Source organism: Protopterus annectens, chromosome 4.part1 (genome assembly GCF_019279795.1).
Source record: "Protopterus annectens isolate FY-2018-M chromosome 4.part1, PAN1.0, whole genome shotgun sequence".
NCBI classification, from domain to species: Eukaryota; Metazoa; Chordata; order Ceratodontiformes; family Protopteridae; genus Protopterus; species Protopterus annectens.
Window position 1 is genome coordinate 528,272,378 of NC_056734.1, and position 25,440 is coordinate 528,297,817.

Genomic DNA, 25,440 nt, shown 5'->3' on the forward strand with positions numbered 1-25,440 from the left:
AGATCAACATTGCACAGCACTGCACAGAAGGGGTAACTGCTGGCGTTTACAGATGCAAAAGTGCTGATAGAAGTATTTTCCCTTAGAAGCGGCTGTTATCTAGCAGAGCAGTTCTTGAATAGCTCTCAGCTGTTCACTGAACCACCCAGCAGATATTTTACCTCTTACCGATCAACATCAGACCCTATAGATCCTCTCGTTTATAAACCTCCTACTGTACACCCCATAGGTTAGTCACCCTAAAATAGCTCCCTGCCTGATACCCCCATCTTTTTCTCCTTATCTGCTGAGATACCAGGTTCAAACCTTGCATTATGGACTGTCAGTTTCCCTCTGTTCTCCTGTTAGCATGGTGGACATGGAATTTCTGAGGCAGTGTATCCACTGCCTCATGTACACTAACAACCCCTTACTCTTAAATCACTCAAATACAATTTGTGAGGGATGCTCCTACACTAAGAATCTGGAATCACTGCTCTCTCACACCCACAGAACAGCAACACTAAACAGGTTGTCAGCTCATGCACCACAACTCCTATTCGTAATATGCACACAACACACAAATCTTCATATGCAGAGGTACACTCCAGAAACCTACCTAAACACCAGAAACCTCCAAAACACAAACATGCTACACCTAACACAACACCCAAAGCACCCGATACACATAAAAACACTAGCATCTGTGTCTCACCAAGTAAGCCCTTAAGGCAATTTACAACTATTTCAAATGTTTTAGTTCTAGGTCAGTCTACAGTGAGACATACAGATGTTCTGCTCACCAGATGGAGCAAGAAAAATGTTATGGTCACCTACCTGTCTGGTGCAAGGATTCACCAGATCACACAGACACTCAAGTCTCTCAGCAACAAGTACCATTATGACTCCGTCTTAGTTCATGTTGGCATGAATGACTTGAGATGCACCTCATTGGAATATATAAAGAGAGATATGATTGAGCTCTCTAAATATGTCTCCCCAGGTAGGTATGTCCCTAGCTTTGAGCAACATTTTACCCTCTCCTGGGATGATACCATAATATAAACTGAAAATGACTGACTTCAATAATTGGCTTAGTTTCTGTTGTCATTCTAAGGGGATCCAGTTCCTGTGAACCTGGGATTATATGGTGAATAGACCACGCTGTTTTGTCAGAGATGCTATTCACCTGGCACCTCTAGGCTTTTGGTTGCTGGCTAAAGTACTTGACTCCCCATAACACCTTTTTTAGGCAACAACAAAATTCCTGACCTGAAAATATCAAACACAAAGAAACTAAGGGTCATGCTGCTAAAGCTAGGAGTTTAAATCAGAAACTGCACTCTCTGTAAGCACACCTCTTGCTGGAAGATGTTGACATCTGTGAAGTCACAGAAGCTTGTCTCAAGGCCGCAGAAAGCACCTTGGCCTTGCAAGGCTACAATGCCTTCCACACTTTCAGACTGCAAATTGAAGGTGTGAGAACCAAAGGAAGTGGAGTGTCTGTCTTCTTTAAAGATAATTACACCTCTAGACTGGTTTGATAAGAAAACCCAATGGAGCTACTCCAAGTCCAAATTACCATAGATAAGACCCTCCCTTTCAGGTCATCATCAGTTACAGGCCACCTTCCATTAACCAAGATGCTCACACAGCTTATTTAGACCTACTTGGGACAATTAAGGTACAACCTAACACCCTAGGCATGAGAGACTTCAACTATTCTTCCATTAATTGGGAAACGTATACAAGCTCAAACTCTCTTGCACAAAAGTTCCTGGACTTTGTTAACTCAAATGCCCTAGAACAAATAGTGCACCACCCACAAGGGGCTCCAGTATTCTAGACCTGGTCCTCACCAATAGGAGTGGGGCCTGCAGTGGTTAAATCCAACCATAAATGAGTCATTTTTGAAGTAGCAATAGCACCGAAACTCTCCAAAGGAGAAGTCAAGCTAAAAAACTTCACCAAAGCCAACTATACCCTCCTAAGGGAAGGTATAATCGACTTCCAAGCTCCAGTTTCCACACATGGCATTGACAGATATACTAAGGTATACACTGATGCTCTGTATAAACATCTACACAAATGTATAGATACAGCCATGCTGGATAGGATTAAAGCAAGATCCTCAAGAAAAAAACAAATCATCCTGGTGGACTTTGGCATTTATAAATTATACAATAAGCAAAAGAAGCTACTGTCTAAAAATTCAAATGTGAGATCCAAGAACTGGAAGAGCACCCTCCACAGCCTAAACAAGCAAATAAGGCAACTCGTAAAATATTCAAAGAGCAACTATGAGAAGAATTTAGCAACCATAGCCAAGGATAATGATAAGGCTTTCTTCAACTATGTCCACAACCTAAAATTTAGGACTCAGATGTGTGCTGAAGTAATTGTGGATGGCATCACACACACTGACCCTGTGGAAATTATAAACCTTCTAGCAGACAGGTTTGGTGAAAATTTCATCCCCTATCCTCCCAAGCATACCACAAACCATGTCTTCATCATCTCCTCCTCTCTGTATCTACAAAGAGCAAGTCATCAATGCTCCCTCCAAGGCTAAGAACACAGCCTCCATGGGATCACAGGATCATAGGAGGTTACTAGGCTAAAAGCCCTGGGGCCCTTACAAGCCTAGCCAAGAGTTTATCCCCAAAAAGAAACTTCAGTAAGCACTTGTTACCCCTGTCAATGAGGGCACAGGTGGAACCCCTGGAACAAATTAATGGTTTCACATCCACTCATCAAGGTTGTGATTGAAGAGGGTTAGCAAGGTGCTCTGTTTAACTTGTATGGGAAGTCTATTCCATAGAGACGTGACAGCCTCTGGGTGAGAAACCTGTCTCTCCAGCAGGTTTTGTTGATGTTGCATATTAGATTCAGGCCTTTCGAGTGGGTAATGCGCAAGGAGTTAGACTTAGAGATATGGAGCATCTCTAGTAGGGCAGGGTCCGAGATTGCCTTGTAGGTGAGACACAGATCACTTCTGAGCAATATGTATGATACCAAGTAGAGTGATAGTGATTTGAGCCTGTCCGCATAGGAAAGGTATTGGAGGCCATGGATTCTCTTTGTGAGGTATTTCTGTGTTCTTTCCAGTTGGCGCAGATGTTTGGAGAGGTACATATCAAACTGGGCATTATACTCAACTATTGGTCTAATGAAGGAGGAGTATAGAGAGGTAATAACCTCCTTTTTTCTGGATGTAATTCCTTTACTTATGAGATGAACCAAGTAAAAGGCTTTTCTGACCACTGCCACTACATGATGGTCAAATGTGAGATTGTTATCAACCTGACTACCCAGGTCTCTCACCACAGGTTGGGTGTTTAGGGGTTTGCTGTTGATGTGGTAATCAGTAGATGCTGTGTCTAGATTGCATTCTGGGCTGCATTCTTAATGTTCTAAAACAAGAGCTAGTTACTCCATTAGGCACTCTATTCAACCATAGCCTGTTTACTGGCTTTGTCCCCACTGAATGGAAAACAGTGACTGTTATCCCCCTCCATAAGGGTAGCTCAACAACAGATCCAGATAACTATAGACCCATAAGTTTAACCAGCCTCATCTGTAAAACAATGCAATGAAACATCATGGACCTTATAAATAAGGATATAGGTGACCTACAAACCATGGCACCGTCCCAGTTCGGCTTTGTCATGGGCAGGTCTTGCCTGCTAAACTTGATGGGCTTCTTCAAGAACGTGACCAAAGCCATAGACTAAGGAAAGCCATGCACATATCCTGGCTTAACTTGGCTAAGGCCTTTGACACTATCTCACAATTGGACATCACTGACAAACTAATCCAGTTGAATATCAACCCCTATGTTGTCAGATGGGTTGCAAACTGGTTCACAGATCAACAACACTCAGTCAAAGTGGGAGACTTTACCTCTACCAGCAGACCTGTCACCACTGGGGTCCCACAAGGGTTACTGCTGGACCCGCTTTTGTTTGGCATATACTTCTCAGAAGTCCAGACAAAAATGGAGGGGCTGTGGCTAACCAAGGTTGCACATGACTGCAAATTAGGTGCTATCACTGAATCCCCTACCAATGTCAGTGTACTTCAAAAAGGGCTTACACAGACCAGTGACTAGTGCCAAAGCCACTGTTTTAAAAACTAAATGCTAAAAAATGCATCATTATTCCCTTTAGTAAAAATAGTGTCCCTGCTGATTATAAAATAAACAAAAATACCCTAAGTACCAATTCAGTAGTGAGAGACCTGAGAACACAAGTTGACTGTGACCTCAGCTTTGACCACCATGTGTCTACTGTTTTGAGGAAGACATTCTTCGTCACTCACCTGATTAGCAAAGGCAAGAGAAAAAGAGGTTCTAACTCCCCTGTACTCATCCCTCATCAGGCCTATTACTGAATATGATGCTCCCTTTGGCACTATTTATTTATTGCATTTGTTTACTGGGAAAGTCCACTGAGCCTAGATGAGCCCATTTTCAGTAGAGACCTGGGGAGAAAAGCTCCCATACATTAAATACATACAGGGAAATATCACACAAAGTACAGAGTTTATATGCAGTCACAGTGCATGGAAATCACAACAGTACAGATTATTTACATCCATAGTATGAGCACAGAAGTAGAAATTGTGTACATTCATAATACACATCTATATATGTAATATTAGCTGTGAAGAGTATGGTCTCCAATATGTACTGTTCCAGACACCTGCAGCAACTTGAGAGACCTCAGAGATTTCTAACTAAGAAAATGCAGGGTCTCCAGAACATGTCTTATACAGACAGACAGACTGAAGTCACTGGCACTGTACTCAGCAGCATATAGACTATTTAGAGGCAACTTATGTCTGGTTTACAGGGCTATCTCTGATCCAAATCTAATGGAAATGCTGCACATCCATAAGTCAAATGGGACTAGAGTCACCTAGTCTAGGGACCTCAGTCTAGCCTATAACTTAAACAGGATCTGCTGGAGAGACAGATACATCTCTCAAGTGTTGCAACTCCTGTAGAATAGGCTTCCAATGCATATCAAGCAGAGTACCTCCATGACCCTGTTTAATTGCATCCTGGACTGGAAACTGTAAATTTCTGCTGGGGACTGCCCCAGCCTCTCTCCTGGACATGGGTAGTCTTTGCTAGAAAAACCTTGGGCATAGATGATATATCTCATCTAGTATTATATTGTGATTTAATGGCCAGCCTTGCAAAGACCCTTGGGTCAGTGGCCTAGTAACATCCTATGAACCTATGAAAATAGTTTTATGACACAGCTCACCCACCTCCTAGATACTTCTAATAATAACCTTATGATATGTAGTTATGAACCTGCTTTATGCACCACCTCTTAACTACAATATTAACATTTTCTGTATTACCTTTTCCTCCCTCACCTCTATTTCATTGAATTTCTAAGCACTAATCATGTTATCTGTTATCTATTTGACAAACCCACTGATACATCTCTTCATATGTTTAATACTCAACATCTACTAATGCATAAGTATCTTTTATACTGTAATAGTTACCTTTGTTTCGTAAGAATGTAATATAATTAGCAAATGTACGTGTAATTGTTAACATATATTACATAATATCCCTTCATATGAATGACTGCATATCTCTTTAAAATGTTTTGTAATATGTTGGAGGTTTTCTCCCCAGGCCTCTGCTGAAGATGTTTTTTGACTAAACACATTCAGCCAAACCCAGTAAACAAAAACAAAATAAATAAAATAAATGTTATGAAGTGAAACTCATCAGATCCCTAGGTAGATCACGAGGGTTTCCTGCTAATCTGGGAGTATGATGTCTGAAAGAGCTGATGAAACAGATTTAGTTAATTCCACCGCATTAAATGCTTTTTTTTTTAATTTGCAGTGAATCCTCCATTAAATAAACACAGAGATAAGGTTAAACTAATACATGGAGCTAAAGATATGAGTATGTAAGTTTCCCACAGGAAACCTAAAGTAAACTCTTATACTCTTGTGAGACTAGGTCACTATATAGTTAAACAAATACAGTTACAAAATATAAAAAAAATCTCACTCTAGAGAAAAAAAAAGTGCAAGGAGATCAGCAAAATTTGATTTACCACTGATAAATAAAAAGTATTAATTTTATGTTTAAATAAAATAAAGTCGTCAAACAAGACTTACAGAGTTTGTAACTGTGGGAGACATCACAAGACATAGTCCATTTATATAGTCTGATTAAACAATGATTTCCTTTAAGGAATGCTTAACCTGTTGTCTATTACCTTTCATGGCTTTCTTGTATTTTGTATTACTTTATTGCCTTTTTATATTTTGAATACTGTGATTTGTTTTCTTTACCTTGTGTTTTACTTGTATTCTGCTTTTAACTGCATACTAAAACTTCAGAAGAGACCACAGCTCTGTCTCTTGTGAGTCAAGCAAAAATGTTTTCCCTACTCATCCGCCCGGTTACTGTCGTGTTCTTAAATACCACTGTCTTTCTAGTTTCCTGCCTCTTATGTCAATTTGACCATATATCTCATTTCATCTCTGCTTTCACTGGCTTGTGCGAGTAAGCACAAAATTATAATTTTGTGAAATCACTCCCCTTCAGCTATTTAAATTTATTGGCCATCCTACTGTATTCCATAGTACCAGAATACAAAAGTGACCACCCCTTTCAAGCTATCTTGCTGTTTTAAAAATAGTGACTCTCCACTAAAACTTAACTTTTTAGACAGGTAAAACTTAAATTACCTACTTTCACATCTAACTTATCTAGTGCATACTGCAGTGTTTGGGATAAACCATTTTTTATAATCTTACCTTTAAGCATCCCTGTGACTAGCACTTGCTCTAATACCTGCTAGAAAGCACTAGGAAGCCTTAAACTGATATAAGCACTCAACTCTCCTTGTTAATAAGGAGAAATTAATCGTAGGCACTAAACAGCCTATAATTGCAAAGTACCTTCCTAAGGCAAGGAAAAACAGCTCCTGTACTTTACAAAAAAAGCACCAAACCAGGCATGTCCAAGGGTCAGCTTCCTGTGATTTCTCCTGTCCACCTGGTGAATCTGGGCATACTGGGGCAATGCAGCAATTGCCTCATGTACACAGACAACCCTCTCCTCCTACCACCCAACACTACAACCTGTGAGAGATGCACTTACATAGCCAAACTGGAAGCAAAGCTCTCTCCACCCAAGATTGTGCTAGACAGTCAAGAGGAGAAGGTTAACACCTGCACTATACCTCAAGCAACATATAGCCCTTCTAAACCCACACCACCAACACCCACATATAGCAACACTAACTCCACATATGCAGAGGTCCTTAACTGTAACCTGCCCAAGCAACAAGGACCTCCGAAGCTGAAATGCAAACAAACACCAATCACAACCAAAGTGTCACATAGCTCACAACACCAGTGTGCCACCCAGCAACAGCCCCTAAGGCAAGACAATGTGCCTAACACTTTAGTCATAGGTGACTCTATAGTCAGACACACTGATGTCCCATTCACCAGGCTGAATAAGGAGAAAATGACAGTCAGCTGCCTGTCGGGAGCCAGGATCCACCACATAACACATGCACTGAAGTTACTCCACAACAAGTATAAATATGACTCTGTCATTGTCCATGTTGGAGTGAATGACTTGAGATGTACCTCCCTGGACTACATGAAAAGAGACATGGAAGAGCTCTCGGATCATGTGGCCCAGGAAGGTATGACCCTAGCCCTGAGTAGCATCCTGCCTTCGCCCAGAATGATACCACAATATAAGGACAAAATGATTGACTTCAACAATTGGCTAAGTTTCTGGTGTCATTCAAAGGGGATCCAGTATCTGTCTGCCTGGGACGACATGATCGACAGACCACAATGCTTTGCCAGAGATGGTCTGCACCTGTCGCCCCTGGGATTCAGGTCACTGGCTAAGGCTTTTGCCACCCCTATAGTGCCTTTTTTAGGCAAAGTTCAAAGGACAAAACCACCAGGTACAAGCATGCAAATTCTGAAGGTAATGCTACTCAATGCTAGAGGTCTAAACCTCAAAATGCACTCTCTCAAGGCACTTCTAAAAATGGAGAACATCGATATCTGGGCAGTAACTGATACCTGGTTCAAGGCTCCAGAGAGCACCCCTGCAATACCATGCTACAACTCTTACCACACTTTTCGGCCACCAAACCAGGACCGAAACACTAAAGGTGGAGGAGTGTCCATATTCACCAAGGATCTTCACACCACCAGGCTAGTTGCCCAATACAATGCATCTGAAATTCTCCAGGTGCAATTAACACTAGGTAAGACTGCAATCCAAATTGTAGCTTGCTATAGATCCCCCACCATACCCCAAGATTCTCACTACACCTTTCTAAACATACTGGAAAATATTAAGATACAGCCAAACACCCTAATACTGGGTGATATTTCAACTACCCTACCATTAACTTGGAAAACTACTCATGTGCCAACACCTTTTCCCAACGGTTCTTGGAATTCATAAATTTCAATGCCCTGAATCAACTAATCCATAGTCCCACCAGGGGTGCCAGTATCCTAGACCTGGTCATTACCAACATGGGAAATCGATGCTCCACACCTATGGTCACCCCTTGCTGGTCAGGTCTGACAATAAGCTAATCACCCTCAACATCCACATCCCACTCCCACCCCATAGTAAGGAAACCTCCATAAAAAACTTCTCCAAAGCCAACTTCATGCTACTCAAGTCAGAAGTGACAAACTTCGTGACCCCCATGCAGATGGGAACTGAAAGTTTGACTGCTGAATCCTAAACTAAGGCACTGTATGAGCACATCCACTCATGCATGAATCGTGCCATCCCAAATAGAACCAAGATGCTCTCCTCCAAAAAAGGAAGCCAATCTGATGGTCCCCTGCCATAAACAAACTTTACAACAAAAGGAAGAAACTGTTGCAGAAAAGAGGAAAATCCCAGGATGCAAAAAACTCCCTTACCAGCCTCAGTAAGAAGCTGAGATCCCTCATAAAATCCTCCAAAGCTAGTTACGAAAATAAAATTGCCAAAGATTCCAAAGACAATCACAAGGCATTCTATAACTATGTCAAGAATCTAAATGGCAATGCTCAAATCTGCTCTGAGCTACAACAGAATGGCATTAAATATACTGATCCCAAGGATATTGCCAATATCCTGGCAGATCAATTCAGTGCCAACTTCACCCCCCCCACCCCCTAAATGGCCCATCTCAATACCGGAAGACTGCCAAATTCCAGTAGTAATGGCCACACAGGTAAAAAACGCACTCTCCAAAGCTAAGAATACAGCATCCATGGGACCAGATTACATCCTGGGCTGTGTATTATATGAACTACAAAATGAACTGGTACCTCACCTAAGTGTCATGTTTAATCATACCCTCACCTCAGGCTTCGTGCCCACTGAGTGGCGCACAGCTACACTTATCCCACTCCACAAGGGGGGATCCACCTTGGATCCGGGGAACTACCGCCACATCAATCTGATGAGCCTGATCTGCAAGGCCATGGAATGTATTATCATGGAACTTATAAACAAAGACATTAGCAACCTTCAAACACTGGACCCCACCCAGTTTGGGTTTGTGAAGGGACGATCTTGTCTCCTGATCCTGATTGACTTCTTCGAATCAGTCTCCAGAACCGAGGATGAGGGTAAGGTGGTCCACACAGCCTGTCTGGACCTTGCCAAGGCCTTTGGCACCATCCCCAACCCTGAAATGATAGATAGACTTACTAAGCTGGGCATTAATCCCTACATGACTCGATGGGTTGCCAACTGGCTTACTGACAGAACCCACACTGTAAAAGTAGCCGACTCCAAATCCAGCTCCAGACAAGTAAGAAGTGGAGTACCTCAAGATTCAGTCCTGGGACCGCTCTTGTTTGGCATCTACTTCTCTAAAGTTCAGGCCAACACTAAGGGACTCTGGCTAACAAAGTTCGCAGATGACTGCAAACTGGGAGCCATTATTGAATCCCCAGTTGATGTGGATACTCTACAAAAGGGCCTTACAGAAACAGATGCTTGGTGTGAGAGCCATGGGCTCAAGCTCAATGCCAGGAAATGTATAATTATCCCCTTTGGGAAAAAAAACATGTACCCATGAATTACCACATAGGTGGCAGTACACTAAACACTGAAAGTGTGATAAGAGACTTAGGGACACAGGTGGACAGTGGTCTCTCCTTCGATAACCACATTGCCACAACAGTCAGGAAATCCTTCTATGTGGAACACCTCATCACTAAGGGCTTTTCATCCAAGAAAAAGGAGGTAATTGTCCCACTGTACTCATCCCTCATTAGACCCATTATAGAATACAACGCCCTGTTTAGTATGTACCTCTCAAGACATCTACAACTGGAAAGGCCGCAGAAATACCTCACTAAAAGAATCACAGGCCTAAAGCAGATGCGCTACGCTGACCACCTTAAAAAACTCCAGCTATACTCTGTCGCATATCGTCTACTCAGAGGCAATCTCTGCTTAACACACAAGGCCATGTCAAACCCAGAGCTGTAGGACATGCTACACTTAAAGAAATCCCAATCACTCAGAGCCACACGCTCCAGGGATCTAAACCTTGTCATCACAATAAGCAAAACATGCTGGAGGGATAGGTTCTTCACCCAGAGACTCCCCAGACTCTGGAATAGACTGCTCATACATGTCAAGTAGAGTGCCCCTTTGGCCCTCTTCAAATGGAACCTTGACGATTGGATGGGAGAAAGGAAATTCACCTTGGGGATCATGTCAATCGCCCTGCTAGACAGGGGTACAGGGAAGTAAATAGTATGGGAAAAAATAGCCAGAGAATTGTTATGGCTAGGCTTGGCTAGGCTTGTATAGGCCCTAGGGCCGATAGCCTAGTACCAACCTATGAACCTATAAAAGCAAGGTAAAAAAAAAATTCTGCATGCCTCTCTAAAATATCAAGGACAATATGATTTTCATCTTTCAGGAAAAAAAATCTTCAGAATGAGAAAGAAATGCCAATAAATAAAAAATGACAATGCAGCAACAGTAGATATTTTAATATGTAAAATCTTGGCACCTCAGCAGTACATTCTATTATTTCAAAATAAATCAATAAAAGAAATGTTCATAGTCTCAAAATTTAAGTGGGCTAGTTAGATAAACCTTTATGGCTTTCCATGACATACCTAAAACAAACTTGCAAATCTGTGTCTTTGTGTGTGTGTATGTGTGTGTGTGTGTGTGTGTGTGTGTGTGTGTGTGTGTGTGTGTGTGTGTGTGTGTGTGTGTATACAGAATGATTAACAACCTTGTGGCATACAGGAATAAAGCCCTGATTCCAGTCAGCTGACCCAAGTTCTGTTAGCAGCCTGGGTGGCTGATGGTGTCAGCAAGGAAGATGGGTGGTATCTATAATGTGGAGATGTGGCTCCCAGACACACCTGTGTGCTGAGGGATGGAGGTCTTAGGCTTGTAAAGGAGAAGGCAATACATGGAGGGATGTATCCTGTAACTGTTCAAGCCAATGACAGGAACTCTGTTGCCACCTATGAAGGAACTGCATGTATGGATTGGGGGAGCACTGGTAATACCTGTGGTGATGATGGTGATCATCAGGGGAGTGGTTAGAACCTTAGTATAAAATGCTCTTATTGCCAGTATGCCATCAAAAGTACAAACATCCCCAGTGCCAGCCTGGGTGATGGTCCCCTCTCACAGGATCCAGCCATGGAGGATCTAAGGATGATCCTCACCACCAGAGAATGAATGGGCCCATGGAACATTGGCATGGCTTAATAGCTGGCAGGCAGAGAGGAGAAAACGAGAAAGGAAAACAAGACTGATTAACAATATGATGTTCCTGTCATTTTGGACACCTCAGTGAAACCATGTCATACTCAATGGCGAACAGCCAAAAGTGTATTTCTTTACATGATGAGGTAAGTGTTCCTTGATCCTGCAAGCATTTTGTTTCATGTGAAACATGTTTTAGTATAGGTAAAAAATGAATGTACTGTTTCTAATGACTTAACTTGCAGTTGTAGGAGTTTGATCTCATGTAGTTTGAGAGAACTAGCAGTCAGGTAGTAGAAATATGGTATGTGTGTTTAAAGCCTCTGCATTGTAAGTAATTGGGTACAGCACAAATAAAATTGTCATAAACTGCATATTTACTACAGCACTTTCCTATTATTTGCTTTTGTTTAGTTTAAAAAAGAAGTATGTATAAAAATGCTGTCACCTACACAGATGACATTTTACTGGTGTTACCAAAATATGAACAGGCCCTCCCAAAAATATTAGACATGCTAAGTAAGTTTGGAGAAATATCAGGTTATAAATTAAATAGTGACAAAACTAAACTGATTTTAGTAGGAGCGATGGAAATGTAAAACAGAGATGAAGTAATGGAAGGGATGTGGGATGCACAAGTTAAATTCTTGGCGATATGGCTAGGAGAAACAGTAGAGCGAACGGAAACAATAACATACCAGAAAATACTGGACAAGATAAAATCACAGTTGCAAGAGTGGTCAACAATAAAGTAAGAAATGGATTAGAGAGTTCAAGTTTTGAGCATGTGTATCATGCTTCAAATTCTATGTGCAGGACAACTGAAGCAGATGATGAATGTTTTTATTTGGGATGGTGAGAGGCCAAGGGTGAAGTGGGCGAATTTGATACAACCAACAGAAATAGGGGGTCTTAGTATTCCAGACTTACAGGAGAACCTATAAGCATGTCAGATAGAAAACGTACTCAGGGTGGCAAATGTAGATTGTAAGGCAGATTGGAAGGAGGTTGTTTTAAGCAGATAAAGGAAGGAGAATAGGAAAAGGGACATAGCAGATATATTACTAGAAGAAGACAATAAGAAACTACTGACATACTGAGCAAAATCAACTCAGAAAGTGTTTAGCAGGAGATGGAGAGAACAGGACAGAAATAGTTAGACAGAAAGGATAATAAGGACTGGAGATATGAAAGTACATAGAAATACACAAAATGCCCTTTGGAGATGGTGTGAGGAGCTGCACAAATATCTAATGGTCTCAATTAATAGAGGGAAATGGTATTAAAACATGAGAACAAATAAGAATATCATGTAGCACAGACTCAGGAATGGGAGTATGACGGTATGAGGAGTATGACGGTATGAGGAGTATGACGGTATGAGGAGTATGACAGTATGAGGAGTATGACGGTATGAGGAGTAGTTGGAGGAAGATGGAAGGGCGATGGACACAAGAAGGGTGAAGGGTGGGATTTAGAGCCGATAACAGAAATAGATATAAGGCAGGAGGGGAGGCCCACCAGAGACTGACAAGAATAGGGAGGAATTGGGTGAGAGGCTCAGGAGAGAAGAAAATGGAAGCTCATAGAAGACAATGGGAAGAGAAACTTAATGTAAACAGACAGAGGAGTACCAGAATTAAATTCTGAGACTTCTGAGACTTCCGAGATATTTGTCAAAGTCTTGGAGATTTAGAATCTTTGCTTGAAAATGTCTCCATAAAGATTTTTACACTCCCAGTATATTGGCTAGGATGCTTCTGGGGGCATTGAGAGTGTACTGGAGATGCAAGGAAAATATGGGAACTTGGGAGCATATTTTCTGGAGTTGCAGGGGGCTAGAAATAAGAATAATAAATAATAAAGAAGAAATAAGGCAGATAATACAACACAGAATAGAAGATTCATGAAAAATACAACTAACATTCATATTACATCTGTTAGGATATTAAGAGGGATTACCAGAAAAATCAAAAACAATTAATTGCATTATTAATGACAATAAGAAAGAAGGTGATAACAAGAAAAAGAGGAGAAAATCTGTAGGAAAGGATGTGATTAATCTGATCGATAGAATGGCAAAAAAGTGAAGAGGTAGATTTGAAAAAGAAGGATCAGAATATATATATATATATATATATATATATATATATATATATATATATATATATATATATATATATATACATACAACAATATGGTAAAGCTGGAGAAGTGAGACAGAAATGGAGGAGGAGGCAATGAAGAAGAGGAAAAATAAGAAGAAAGGAAGTAGACTTTAGAGGGAAATAGTTAACAGCAATTTTATCCAGAATTAAATGGAAACAGATAAAAGTTGATAGTGAGAAGATGGCGTGGCTAAAAGCTGAGCTAGAAGATGAGAAATAAAACAAAATTAATGGAAATGAGGGAAAAAGACATGCCATTTGGGGGAGGAAGGAGTTTAAATTTGTCTATTGTTCACTGAAATTATATTTTGTGTGGTATAAGTGTACAGCATTGATATATGAATGATATGTGTAAACAGAAGTGTAGTGGTGTAAAATATGCTATTTACTGCAAATACACACACCATAAGAAGAAGAAAAGTTTTAACATTAAGATTAGGCATGACCCTGTTGCATAAACAAATGACAGCTATGAGCTGATTTAATACCAAAGGTGCTGCCACCTATGTGAAGGTAAAGAAGAGCACCCTGCTTATGGATTGCCCAAGTAATATAGTTGGAATTGCAAAAGAAATGAAGAGTATCTGCCAATTTACAAAAGCTTATTTAAAACATTTGTATGTTCTTTTCAGCTCTGTAACATCTTCCATATATTTTTTCTTAAATTACCAAATGGAATTAAAGACCACTCCACAATGTAAGCCCAGAACTCACCTCATGTTTCTGAAGACTCATAAAACAGCAAGTAGCACTATTCTGAATATCCTGTACAGATTTGGAGACTCCAGAAATCTGACATTTGCTCTTCCAAAGGGGAAACATAACACATTTTCCTATCCAGACAACTTTTCTAGTAGTTTTGTTGAAGACTTTCCTCCAAAGCTGGGTCTGAAGTATCACATTGTCTGTAATCATATGAGGTTCAACTTGCCAGAGGTAAGAAGGCTATTAGAAAGCATTATTTTACTGAAAGACAAACCAGCAAGAGAAGTGATTTATAGCATGATTTACTGGATGATACAATGTTGGGCTATTTGTATTCTGACAACATGGCAAGGGGGAAAACAAGCATAAAATGCAGAGATGAGCAAGTGAGCTTTTCTGCTTCTGATTTCTTTACAGTTTATATATATATATATATATATATATATATATATATATATATATACAGTAACATTTGTGATGTCACATTAAAAAGAGAACACATACAAGTCTTAAATATTACTAGGATTTTTTAAAATGCTGCTTTGCATTTTCTTTTTTTGCTAATCTTAATGTAAATGAAGGTGTCATGTAATTAAAATGAGACATCTGTTAGCTGTAGGATGTTTCATTTGTCCAGTGTTAGCATTACTGGTGCTGCAATAGCATTGTTGCCTCACAGTAAGACGTTGTCCTGTTCGATTCTCAGCTAGAGCGTCTTCTGTATGGAGACATGCGTGAATGGGCATACCTTCACTGAAGGTTGTGCGTCAGGGTCGGCAACTCGGCACGTAAAAATCTACTGCCAATCATTAGTGGACCGGAGTTCCGCTGTGGCGACCCCTAACCGGGAAAAGCCGAAAGATACAACTAAGCATAACAACATCTGTAAATCCAGTATTACATGGCTGAGAATATGAGGAATGTCTTTGTTCTCTCCACAGGGTGAGGCCACATATCTTTGATTATATGACTGGTTAAGTGATAATTGTCAATCGTTAGCATGTGGTTATGGAAAGGACCTGTTAGCAAGAAAAGGCAAAATATCTGTCCTTTTGGAGTATATAAATTGTATTCTGATGAGAAAGATAATGTCCACATCTTATCTTTCTAAAGTAATTTTATAAAATGGGCTGAACATTAAATAATACCCTAGTGGAGAACAAACATTCTCCAACACACTGTTAATGTACAAGTAAAGCCTGATACAAACAAGACTACTGTTTCACAGCAACATACCATACCAAAGTACTGTAAAGCACAGATGAAAGAAGAAGAAATGACCACCATCATGCTTACACTTGCCTCTGGTATCAGGCCTCAAGACACCTCTGGGTGGTTCATTATTTCCCTGTAATACCCACCCTGTTTGGCATTATTGCTTGCTTATTGCCTAGAGCTATAATAATTAACTTATATTTGAACTATTTATAAAACATTAACTACCGTGGGTTTTCAAATACAGATAAAATATTAATTTTGAAGTTATCTAAAAAGAATGTAATATATGAGAAAAAGCTCACTGGCAGCAAGCATATCTTTGACTATATTAAGATAAAAAAAGTCTGGTCTGGCTAAATTTTCAATCCTTCACCCAGGCATTGTGGTCATATAATTTTGTTATGAATTAACATTTGGTATTATTTAACACTCCAATTTCTGTGTGTTTTGTTAAATTACAAACTCCTTTAATTTGGTGTCTTCTATCACTAGCTCACAAAATGGTAACTAAAAACAGGAAGAATGACATTAGACCACTATTTAAAACATTTTAAAATATATCTGAAATGGTATTCCAAAGTAAAATTTAATATGATTAAAGTAAGATTAAAAAAAAAACTTTAGGCTTCAAGTACTGGACTAACTCTGGAATTCAGAAAGAATCCCACTGCAAGCAATAAGAACTATGGCCAAAAGGGACTGTTTCCTGTATCCATGATTACAGAAATTGTGATTCAGAGACATATTAGCTACAATGAGGAAATACTTCATTAGCTAATTTGCATGTCTCTGACTTGCTTGTAATTACTGTGAGTACAGATCGCTTCCGCTATGAGTAGTCAAAGTACAATCTGCTGTGGATTGAAATTCCTGAACTCCACTCCCTGAACAAAATGGCCAAAAAACATATTTTGTTTTCTAACAGGAGCAAGCCTCCTGCAGCCCCCAAACTTATATATACTACCTATACGGTCAAACCACCTTGTAGAATTAGAAAATTACCCCCCAAAACTGCATCACTGCAGGTATAAATTGTAGGCAGTGAATTTCTGTGGTGGAAGCTCTGACCCTCAATGCCTTGAACCTTGGGCAAATGACACCCAAGAAATCAATCTTCATCCACCAGTAGGCTAACGGTGCAAATCAGCACTTTCCTGCAGCAAGCACCTCTAGTGTTCCATGCATTTCATTGGCACAGTCTCCCCCAAATCACTCTCCCTCCACACATGTACACATTCAAAAACACACACAAATCTTTCACCTGTCCCTGTGTAGACAGATCATCCATGACAATATTGCCCTGTTTTTGTCTTTGTCCTCATAAATCTGGATACCTATGGTCAGTCCATAATGCCAGACACCAGAGTTTCAATTTTAGTATTGTTTGAAAAGTGCATTATGATGATAGACATTTGCTCTAGTAACTTTATGAATGAGTCCAAGTAATAGTTAAAAACTTCTATCTGGTGTCTTCTAGTGCTCCTCCTGGCTTTGTTCTGAAGCCTTGGCATGGCTAGATAGAGGTATGCTGGCCTCTCCACATGGACATATCCCCATATCTCTCAAATATCACTGGTTTTACAGAATACTCTGGTATTGCCTCTTCTATGTGCACAGCCCCTTATAAGTCATGAACCACTGCAGTCAGTTAAGAATGCCTGTCTTTAGAATTTCATGCCTTAAGAGCACACTGTAAAGAGTATCCTTGTTGTCTAATGCTCCCCACACCCTATATCTTTGATGCTGCAAAATTGTTTTATTAACTTTTAAGTGCTTTAGAGTATAAAGCAAAGAGTATCCACAGTGTCTACTGTATCCTCACCTCATGTCTTTTATGCTGCAAAACTTGTTCTATTAACTTTCAAAGTGACTTTAGGCAAAATATAAAGAATATCCCTAGTTTTTAGTGCCCCCCCAGTACAGCAGGATTTGTTCATTAGTGTAAGAGAGTGCAGAGGTATGACAATCACCCCTCCACACATACATTCACACATTCATACACACACACACACACACACACACACACTCACACACACACACACACACACACACACACACACACACACACACACAACTCAGTTTCACTCACAGACACACAGACACACTCACCATTCATAGACACACACATATACAAACACATTTATGCTACCTAAACCCTAATGAATCCCCACATTGTGACTGCCTAGGCAGATGCACACAGTCTCTCTCTCTCTCACACACACACACACACACACACACACACACACACACACACACACACACACACACAGACACACGCACACATGCACACACACACATGCACATACCTGTGGCTGTGCATCCCTGTGCATATACTCACACATGCAGTTACACACATACGCACACATCAATCACTATCTCCACTACCTTGCAGCTAATCTCCCCAGCACATCTAATTCGATCTTATCCATTGGAAGTAATGGGTAATAGCACATTTTTGGCTGTCTTCATTACCAGGTCAAGACATCCAAAAAAAAGAACTTCAGAGGAAAACAGGTGGAAACAATCCAAATTTAAACACCAAAAAACTAAAATCCAAATTTAAACACCAAAAAACTAACAACAGCGATAGATGGAAAAGTATGTCACTTCTCACAGAATTTAGCTTTTTCATCCAACATGTAGAGCAGGACTTTATCAGAGTAAACTCTGAACAATACAGTTCCCTTAAAAAGTAAAATAAGTTGTATGACATACCACATGATTGAAAGTCATCTGCTTTAAATATCACAAATAGAAAAAAACACATGCACAAATATTTGCAGAAATAAAAAAAATATATATTATAAAATAAATATTACAAACAATCATATTGGAAAAATAGTAACAATCTATTTTAAACCTTTTGTTTTTCAAAAGACTCTTATTGTTAATGTTATTGTAGTTTATACCTGGACATTTGTTAGTCTACACCCTTAACTGCCTAAAGTTACTTTCATTTCAAATTTGCTTTTAAAACCTCCGCCCCTTAAGTATAAAGAAACATGATCATCTAAAACAAAAAATGTGAACTTTTTATGGTGCTTACAAACAATAGTCTGCAGATATAATGCATTGTTAGTGCATTGTTAAAAGTTCTGCTTTTCATGGAAGGCAAATGCTACTTAATTTTCCTAATAAGGTGTCTTGTAGTCATGCCAATATAAAAAGCAGGGCAATGTGAACATAAACTTATGTAAACTATCTCTACCTAATTACAGTCATAACAAGCTTGGGCTCCTATGTTTTTTTGTCAACATGTTCTAAAGTTAGGTATAGTCCTTCATGTATATATCTACAAATTGTTCATTAACCACATGGATATGTGTGTTTAGGTTTATGTGTAGATGGTATTTTACCAAAGTACTATCCATTTGTAACAATAATTTCAAATCACCACCCTTTCTGTAAACAAATGCTGGCTGATTTCCTATAATACTGATCAACTCAGTTGTGAGGGACCTGGGCACCCAAGTTGACAGCAATCTAACTTTTGACCATCATGTCACCTCCATTGTACAGAGAGCTCTCTACATGGCTCACCTCATTAGTAACAGTATTTCTTCCAGGAGCAAGGAAGTCATAACTTGCCTGTATTCCTCCCTTATCAGACCCATCATTGAGAATAAAACACATTTTGGCATATACCTCATGAAGCACATGCAGCAGCTGGAGAGACCACAGAGGTTCCTGACCAGGAAAATCCAGGGCTTCAAAAAACTATCCAACATGGATAGGCTAAAAGCCCTTGTCCCTCTACTCCTTCTCATACAGTCTCCTCAGTGTTGATCTATGTCTGGCATACAGAGAGATCTCTGACCCCACCTTGACGAAATTGCTGCATATCTGCAAGCCAAACTCTATTTGCGTGACCCACACACAAAACCTCAGCTTGGTCTGTGACATCAATAGGACTTGCTGGTGGGACACATTTGTTTCCCAGAGACTCCCCCATCCATGGAACAGACTCCCTCACCAAGTCAAGCAAAGTACTTCATTATCCCTGTTTAAGAGGAACCTGGATGACTGGATGGAAAAAAGAAAATATACCCCTGGGATTCCACCTATGTCCCTGCTGGACAGGGGCATCGGGTGCTGACCTTGGGAACATGGGATAATTTATTGGCTAGGCTTATAAAGGCCTCAGGGACAGTAGCCTAGTAGCTTGCTATGATCCTATGAACTCCTGATGGCCCAATAGCATTTTCCACTTACCTACTATGGTATGACTAATCATTGGGTTATCAACTGTCATTTTCAAACAAAAAGATCTGTTATATCCTGCAGGTACATTTTTATAAATATTTTATAAATGTTAGTATTGTTGAAAATGCCATGGGTAGAAAAATACTTCTTTTTTATGTTTTTCTATATCTGTAATATTTAAATATTTCATATTGTGACTTCCAGCTGAAAACATCAGAATGATAATCTGAATTTCTTGTGCAAAGTCTGCATTTCTATAGACCAGTCTAGAAGATCATATCATCTGACCTCTGGGTATATTATGTTTAAGAAAATATGGGTGAGAACTTCTGAAGTGCATATAACTGTTAACAAAAGTATCCTTTCTGTAGATGTTACTCTCAAGCCAGCTGTTGTCAAAATCAACTGTCAAAATTACACCAAATAGACCACTTGTGTACATGTGTTACCTATACTAAACATCAAAAAGTCAGTCTGTGTGTTAAGTTGTTCTTCAAATATAATAGCTGCTTCCTGTGATCACTTCCATATGAAAATATGTCATCAATGGATTGTTTGTACAAAACAAAATAATGGCATACATGTGTTTTTTGTAAATCTTAGTATTTTAATCTATTTCTATAGCTGTAGTATTTAAGTCTTTCTTATAACTTTTAGCTGCAGATTATAAGAGATCTTTTTGTTTGGAAATGTCAGTTTATAGCCCAATGATTAGATGAATCATAATAGATAAGCTGAAAATTTTAGTGGGCAATCAGGAACTTATCAATATTAAAGGAAATCAACTGACATTTGTTTAGAGAAACAGCGGTGATTTAAAATCACTGTTATAAATGGATAATAGTTTGGTAAAAATACAATCTACACATAAATCCACACACACAGAATCCATCTTGGAGGTGCACAGTTTCAAGGTATATACATGAAGGAGCATAAATAGCTTTAGAACATGTTGACAAAATCACATTGCCCCAAGTTTTATATTGGCATGACTACAAGACCCCTTATTAGCAGAATTAAGGAGCATTTGTATGAAATGAAAAGCAGAATTTTTAACAATGCACTATGTAGACATTCTGCTATTAGGAAGCACCATGAAAAGTTCACATTTTTGTTTTAAATTATCTCTCCTTTGACTTGAGGGATAGACATTTTAATAACAAATTAAAGATAAACAAAAATTAATGGCAGTAAAGGACATAAGCCAACAAATATCCATGTATAAATGACAATATTAAGTGTTTTTTTTTAAACAAAAGGCTTAGAAATTATTTATTGCTGTTTTTTTCCATTAGGATTTTTTTTTAATATTTTTGTTTTATTTTATATATATATATATATATATATATATATATATATATATATATATATATATATATAAATAAATATATATATTTCAGCGTGTTGTGTATATGATTTTTTCTAAATATTTAAATTTTATGACGTTCATACATGTGATATGTCATGTGACATCTTTTACTTATTCAAGGAAACTGCATTGCTTAAGTTAATTCTGATAAAATCTTGTTTTCCATGTTGGACAAAAGTGCTAAATTCTGTGAGAATAACATACTTTTCCACCTATCATTGTCATTTGTGTTTTTTTTTTATTATTGCTTAGGCCACAGAGACAGCCAGCTGTAGTGCTGCACCTCTTCTTAATATAGCACAGTAGGAGGGGCTATCTCTGAATTCAGAATGGTTACCATGAAGGATAAAAAGGGGCTTCCCACTCATGGTAACCTTTCTGAATTCCACCCTGTGAGAACTATGCTACTCAACACCAGGAGTTTAAATCTCAAAATGCACACGCTCGAAACACTCCTCAGTATGGAGAACGTCGACATCTGTTCAGTAACTGAAACCTGGTTCAAGGCTCCACAGAGCACCCCAGCCCTACCGGGCTTCAACTCATACCACACATTTTGGCCACAGAACATGGACCGAAACACAAAAGGAGGGGGTGTATCTATATTCATCAAGGATACCTACACCTCCAGGTTAGTGGTGCAGCATGATACCTCAGAGATCATCCATGTGCAACTAACATCAGGCAAATCTGCAATGCAAATTGTGGTCTGCTACAGATCACCCTCCATGACTCAAGATCACCACTCCGCCTTTCTGGAGACACTGGAAAACATGAAGGTCCTACCGAACACCCTGATATTGGGCAATTTCAAGAGATGATCTCTGCCTGACTTACAAAGCCATGTCCAACTCAGAATTGATGGACATGCTTCACCTAAAGAAATCCAAGTCACTACAAGCCACTCACTCTAGTGAGCTAAACCTCACCACAACAATAAATAGAACATGCTGGAGGGATAGATTCCTATCACAGAGACTCCTCATGCTTTGGAACAAAATTCCTAACTACATTAGGCAGAGCCCCTCACTAACACTCCTCAAGAGAAACCTTGACGAGTGGATGGGTAACAGAAAATACACCCCTGGGATCACTTCATTGGCTCTTCTTGACAGAGGCTCAGTTAATTAATCAATGGGGTGGCGACTACTGACACACTCTGGCTAGACTTATAAATGCCCTCGGCAGATAACCTAGTACCTACCTATGAACCTATGAACTGTATTACTGGAGAAATATGAGAGCATTTCTGTCCAATTTTGAAGCAAATACAATTGAGCTGATAATAGTTATGGAGGGACTAAGGAAAAATCAAACAAAAAAAATATAAAGGTATGCCATGCTTTGTAACTAGAATTTTATGTTTTTGCTATTATATTCTGAGATATTACTGTTATAATGTTATAGTTGTCATTGCCATGAGTGACTGAATATTTTTGTTTCTTTAATAAAAATTTTCAGCAAAAAAAGGAAAGGACCTGTTTGAACCAACATTTAATTAATAGAGCATCTCATGGAGTGCTACAATGCAGAGTAAGAAATAAGTCTTGAAGGCAGACAGCAATAAGCAGTAGAAATCTAAGATTACAAAACAAGCTTTACATCATTCTGGATAGAAAATAATGTGAGTCAATCAATTAGGAACGTGTGCATTTAGGAGCTCCAGTCATAAACGATCTGCAAAGAGAACTTGAAAAGCTTTCTATATCCCTTTACTGTAGTGTCAAGCATACACTGAACTAGAAATAAATTCTGTAATTGTAGTACAGAAAAGATTAATGCAGTAATCACCATTTTGGTGTTGTTGTTGGATATAAGGAAGGTTGGCATGTCTTGGTTACTGTTGCTTGCCTAAGAGGGCAGATATTGCCAGTTGTGTAGAAATCCCTGCAATATCAATATCAAGCTGATGATTATTAGTATGATATAAATATTTACTTATTTGTTTACTTATTTATTTTAATTTTACTGAAGTGAAAACAATATAATTACTCTCTACTTTTTCAAATTGCATATCTAAAAATGAAAAAAAAAAGTTAAAGAACATAGCTACTTCACTGCTTCATGAACAGTTGTTAAGTTTTCAGATATATGACCCCAAACACATGTATTGACCCTGGAACAAAACATGCTTGAAACTTTATAGAGTTACATATGTCTGTCAAAGAATTTAATTAATTTCAGTTGATATTAACTTGGTATCTGTTGCCATTTAATATTTACAGGAAAGAATCATTGTTCATATTGCAGTCTCATGACAGGAGCAATAAACAGTAATCTGTATATAGTGAAATATATATATTATTTTTAAATGTATTCACACTTTGTTGACTATGTTATTCTAGCTATGATAATGGCCTCTTTTTAGGAGATACCCAAGGTGCTATTTTTACTGACTATGGGACATTTTCCCAGGGCACCAAGGAACTTCCCATACTCTTTTCAAAGAGTATGGAGATGCTGTTTGGCTGTTAAACTTCTGGTTTCTGTTCCTGGCACACAGGCAGCTCAGAGAAACTAGAAGGAAGATAGAGGTAGCATGAATGTCAGATAGAGGAAAAGAAGAGGAATGTGTGCAGAAGGAAGCAGAGTCAGAGAGCTGTCATTCAAGTGGTGAGGTCATGATTAAGGGATCGGATGAGTTGTTGGAGAAGAATGAGGTGGTTGGAGTAAAGGAGAATGCTGATGTGAAGGTAATTAAACCAGTTCCTAAAAGGTCGATTATCTGGGTCCAAGTTAGATGTAGTTACAACCCTTCAATTTGGAGCATTGTGGGGTGATTATCTGAAAGAAATCATTATGCAGAGTGAACCAAAGAGTGAAGCGCTGGCATCTTGGGGTGACATTATGGACAAAATTCAGGATGAGGAGGTGAGAGAAATTTCAGAAGAAAGAAAGTCATATGCACTGATGGTGAAAGAGGCAAGAAAGCAATTAAGGGAAACAGAAGGAGGAAAAAAGATCAGATCCTGAAGAAGTTTGTTGTATAGCTCAGTAGTAAGAAGGAAAAAAAAACTAGAAAAGTATAAGGTATGGGACACAGTTACTGAACCCTTGGGGATATCATCCAACAAGGTAAGAGCTTTCATTCATATTAATAGAGAGACATACTGTGACATTATATTTGAGACTGGGCAATACATGTAACGTTTTTTAGAGAAATTTAAAAAAAAGAGTGTAATCTATGTAACCTTTATGTTGTGCATACTTTTTATAGAGAAACAAAAAAGATGATTGCTATACAATTTCAAACTGAAACAGATAAGGAAGCATTGAAAGACTATTTAAACAATATTTGTAAAGGAGTGTTGGACATTATGAAAGCATATGATGACAGAGGTCTATGGATTGAGGGATGGGATTGTGGTATAATTCTGAAGATGGAAAATGATAATATTGTGCATATTCTGAGTGTAATCATTGTTGAAGGAAATAGAGGATATGTAAGATATAAGGGACAGCAGTACACATGATTTTTGTGAAAGAAATTATCATTTCATACATGATTGTGATAGAAGATGATGTGTTTGTGGGAAAGTGGGACATGAAGCAAAGAAATGTAAATTGATTTATAAAAAATGTGGAAAACAGGGCATGATTTAATTTACTGAGATAAACACTTGCATGTTGGGCAAGAAGAGCAGATGCAAGAACATGTGTATGATATAAAAAACAATGTAGAAAATGAACATGAAAAACAAAATATTTTACAAAGGGAGATAAAAATAATGAAAATGAGCAATCAGTACTGGAAATAAGTGAAGAGAAAGATAGTAGTTGGAAAATAGTAACAGGTAAAAAAGTCCAATAGGGAGAAGGGTGAAAGAGAAGAAAATAAAGTTTAAAAATGTAATTATGAAAGAAAATAAAAAAAGATAAGTTTATGATGGAAAACAATAAATCTGGAAAACTTGAAGGTCTTATCAATAAATGTTAACAGTATAAAAATGTTAAAAAACGTTAGGTGTTGTAGAATGGTCTATATTACTTGATATGTATGTAATTATGTTAGAAGATAC

The 25,440-nt window shown here is 38.7% G+C and overlaps 1 protein-coding gene across 1 annotated transcript in view; it reads left to right on the top strand.

Moving 5' to 3' along the window:
• The first annotated feature begins 12,413 nt into the window (after nt 1-12,413).
• Nucleotides 12,414-25,440, top strand: part of LOC122801245 (galactose-3-O-sulfotransferase 2-like) — a 123,851-nt gene continuing 110,824 nt past the window's right edge. Inside the window, exons 1-2 of the mRNA XM_044070798.1 lie at nt 12,414-12,613; nt 14,559-14,862. Coding sequence (XP_043926733.1) covers nt 12,414-12,613; nt 14,559-14,862 — 504 coding nt within the window. The remainder of the gene's footprint in view (nt 12,614-14,558; nt 14,863-25,440) is intronic.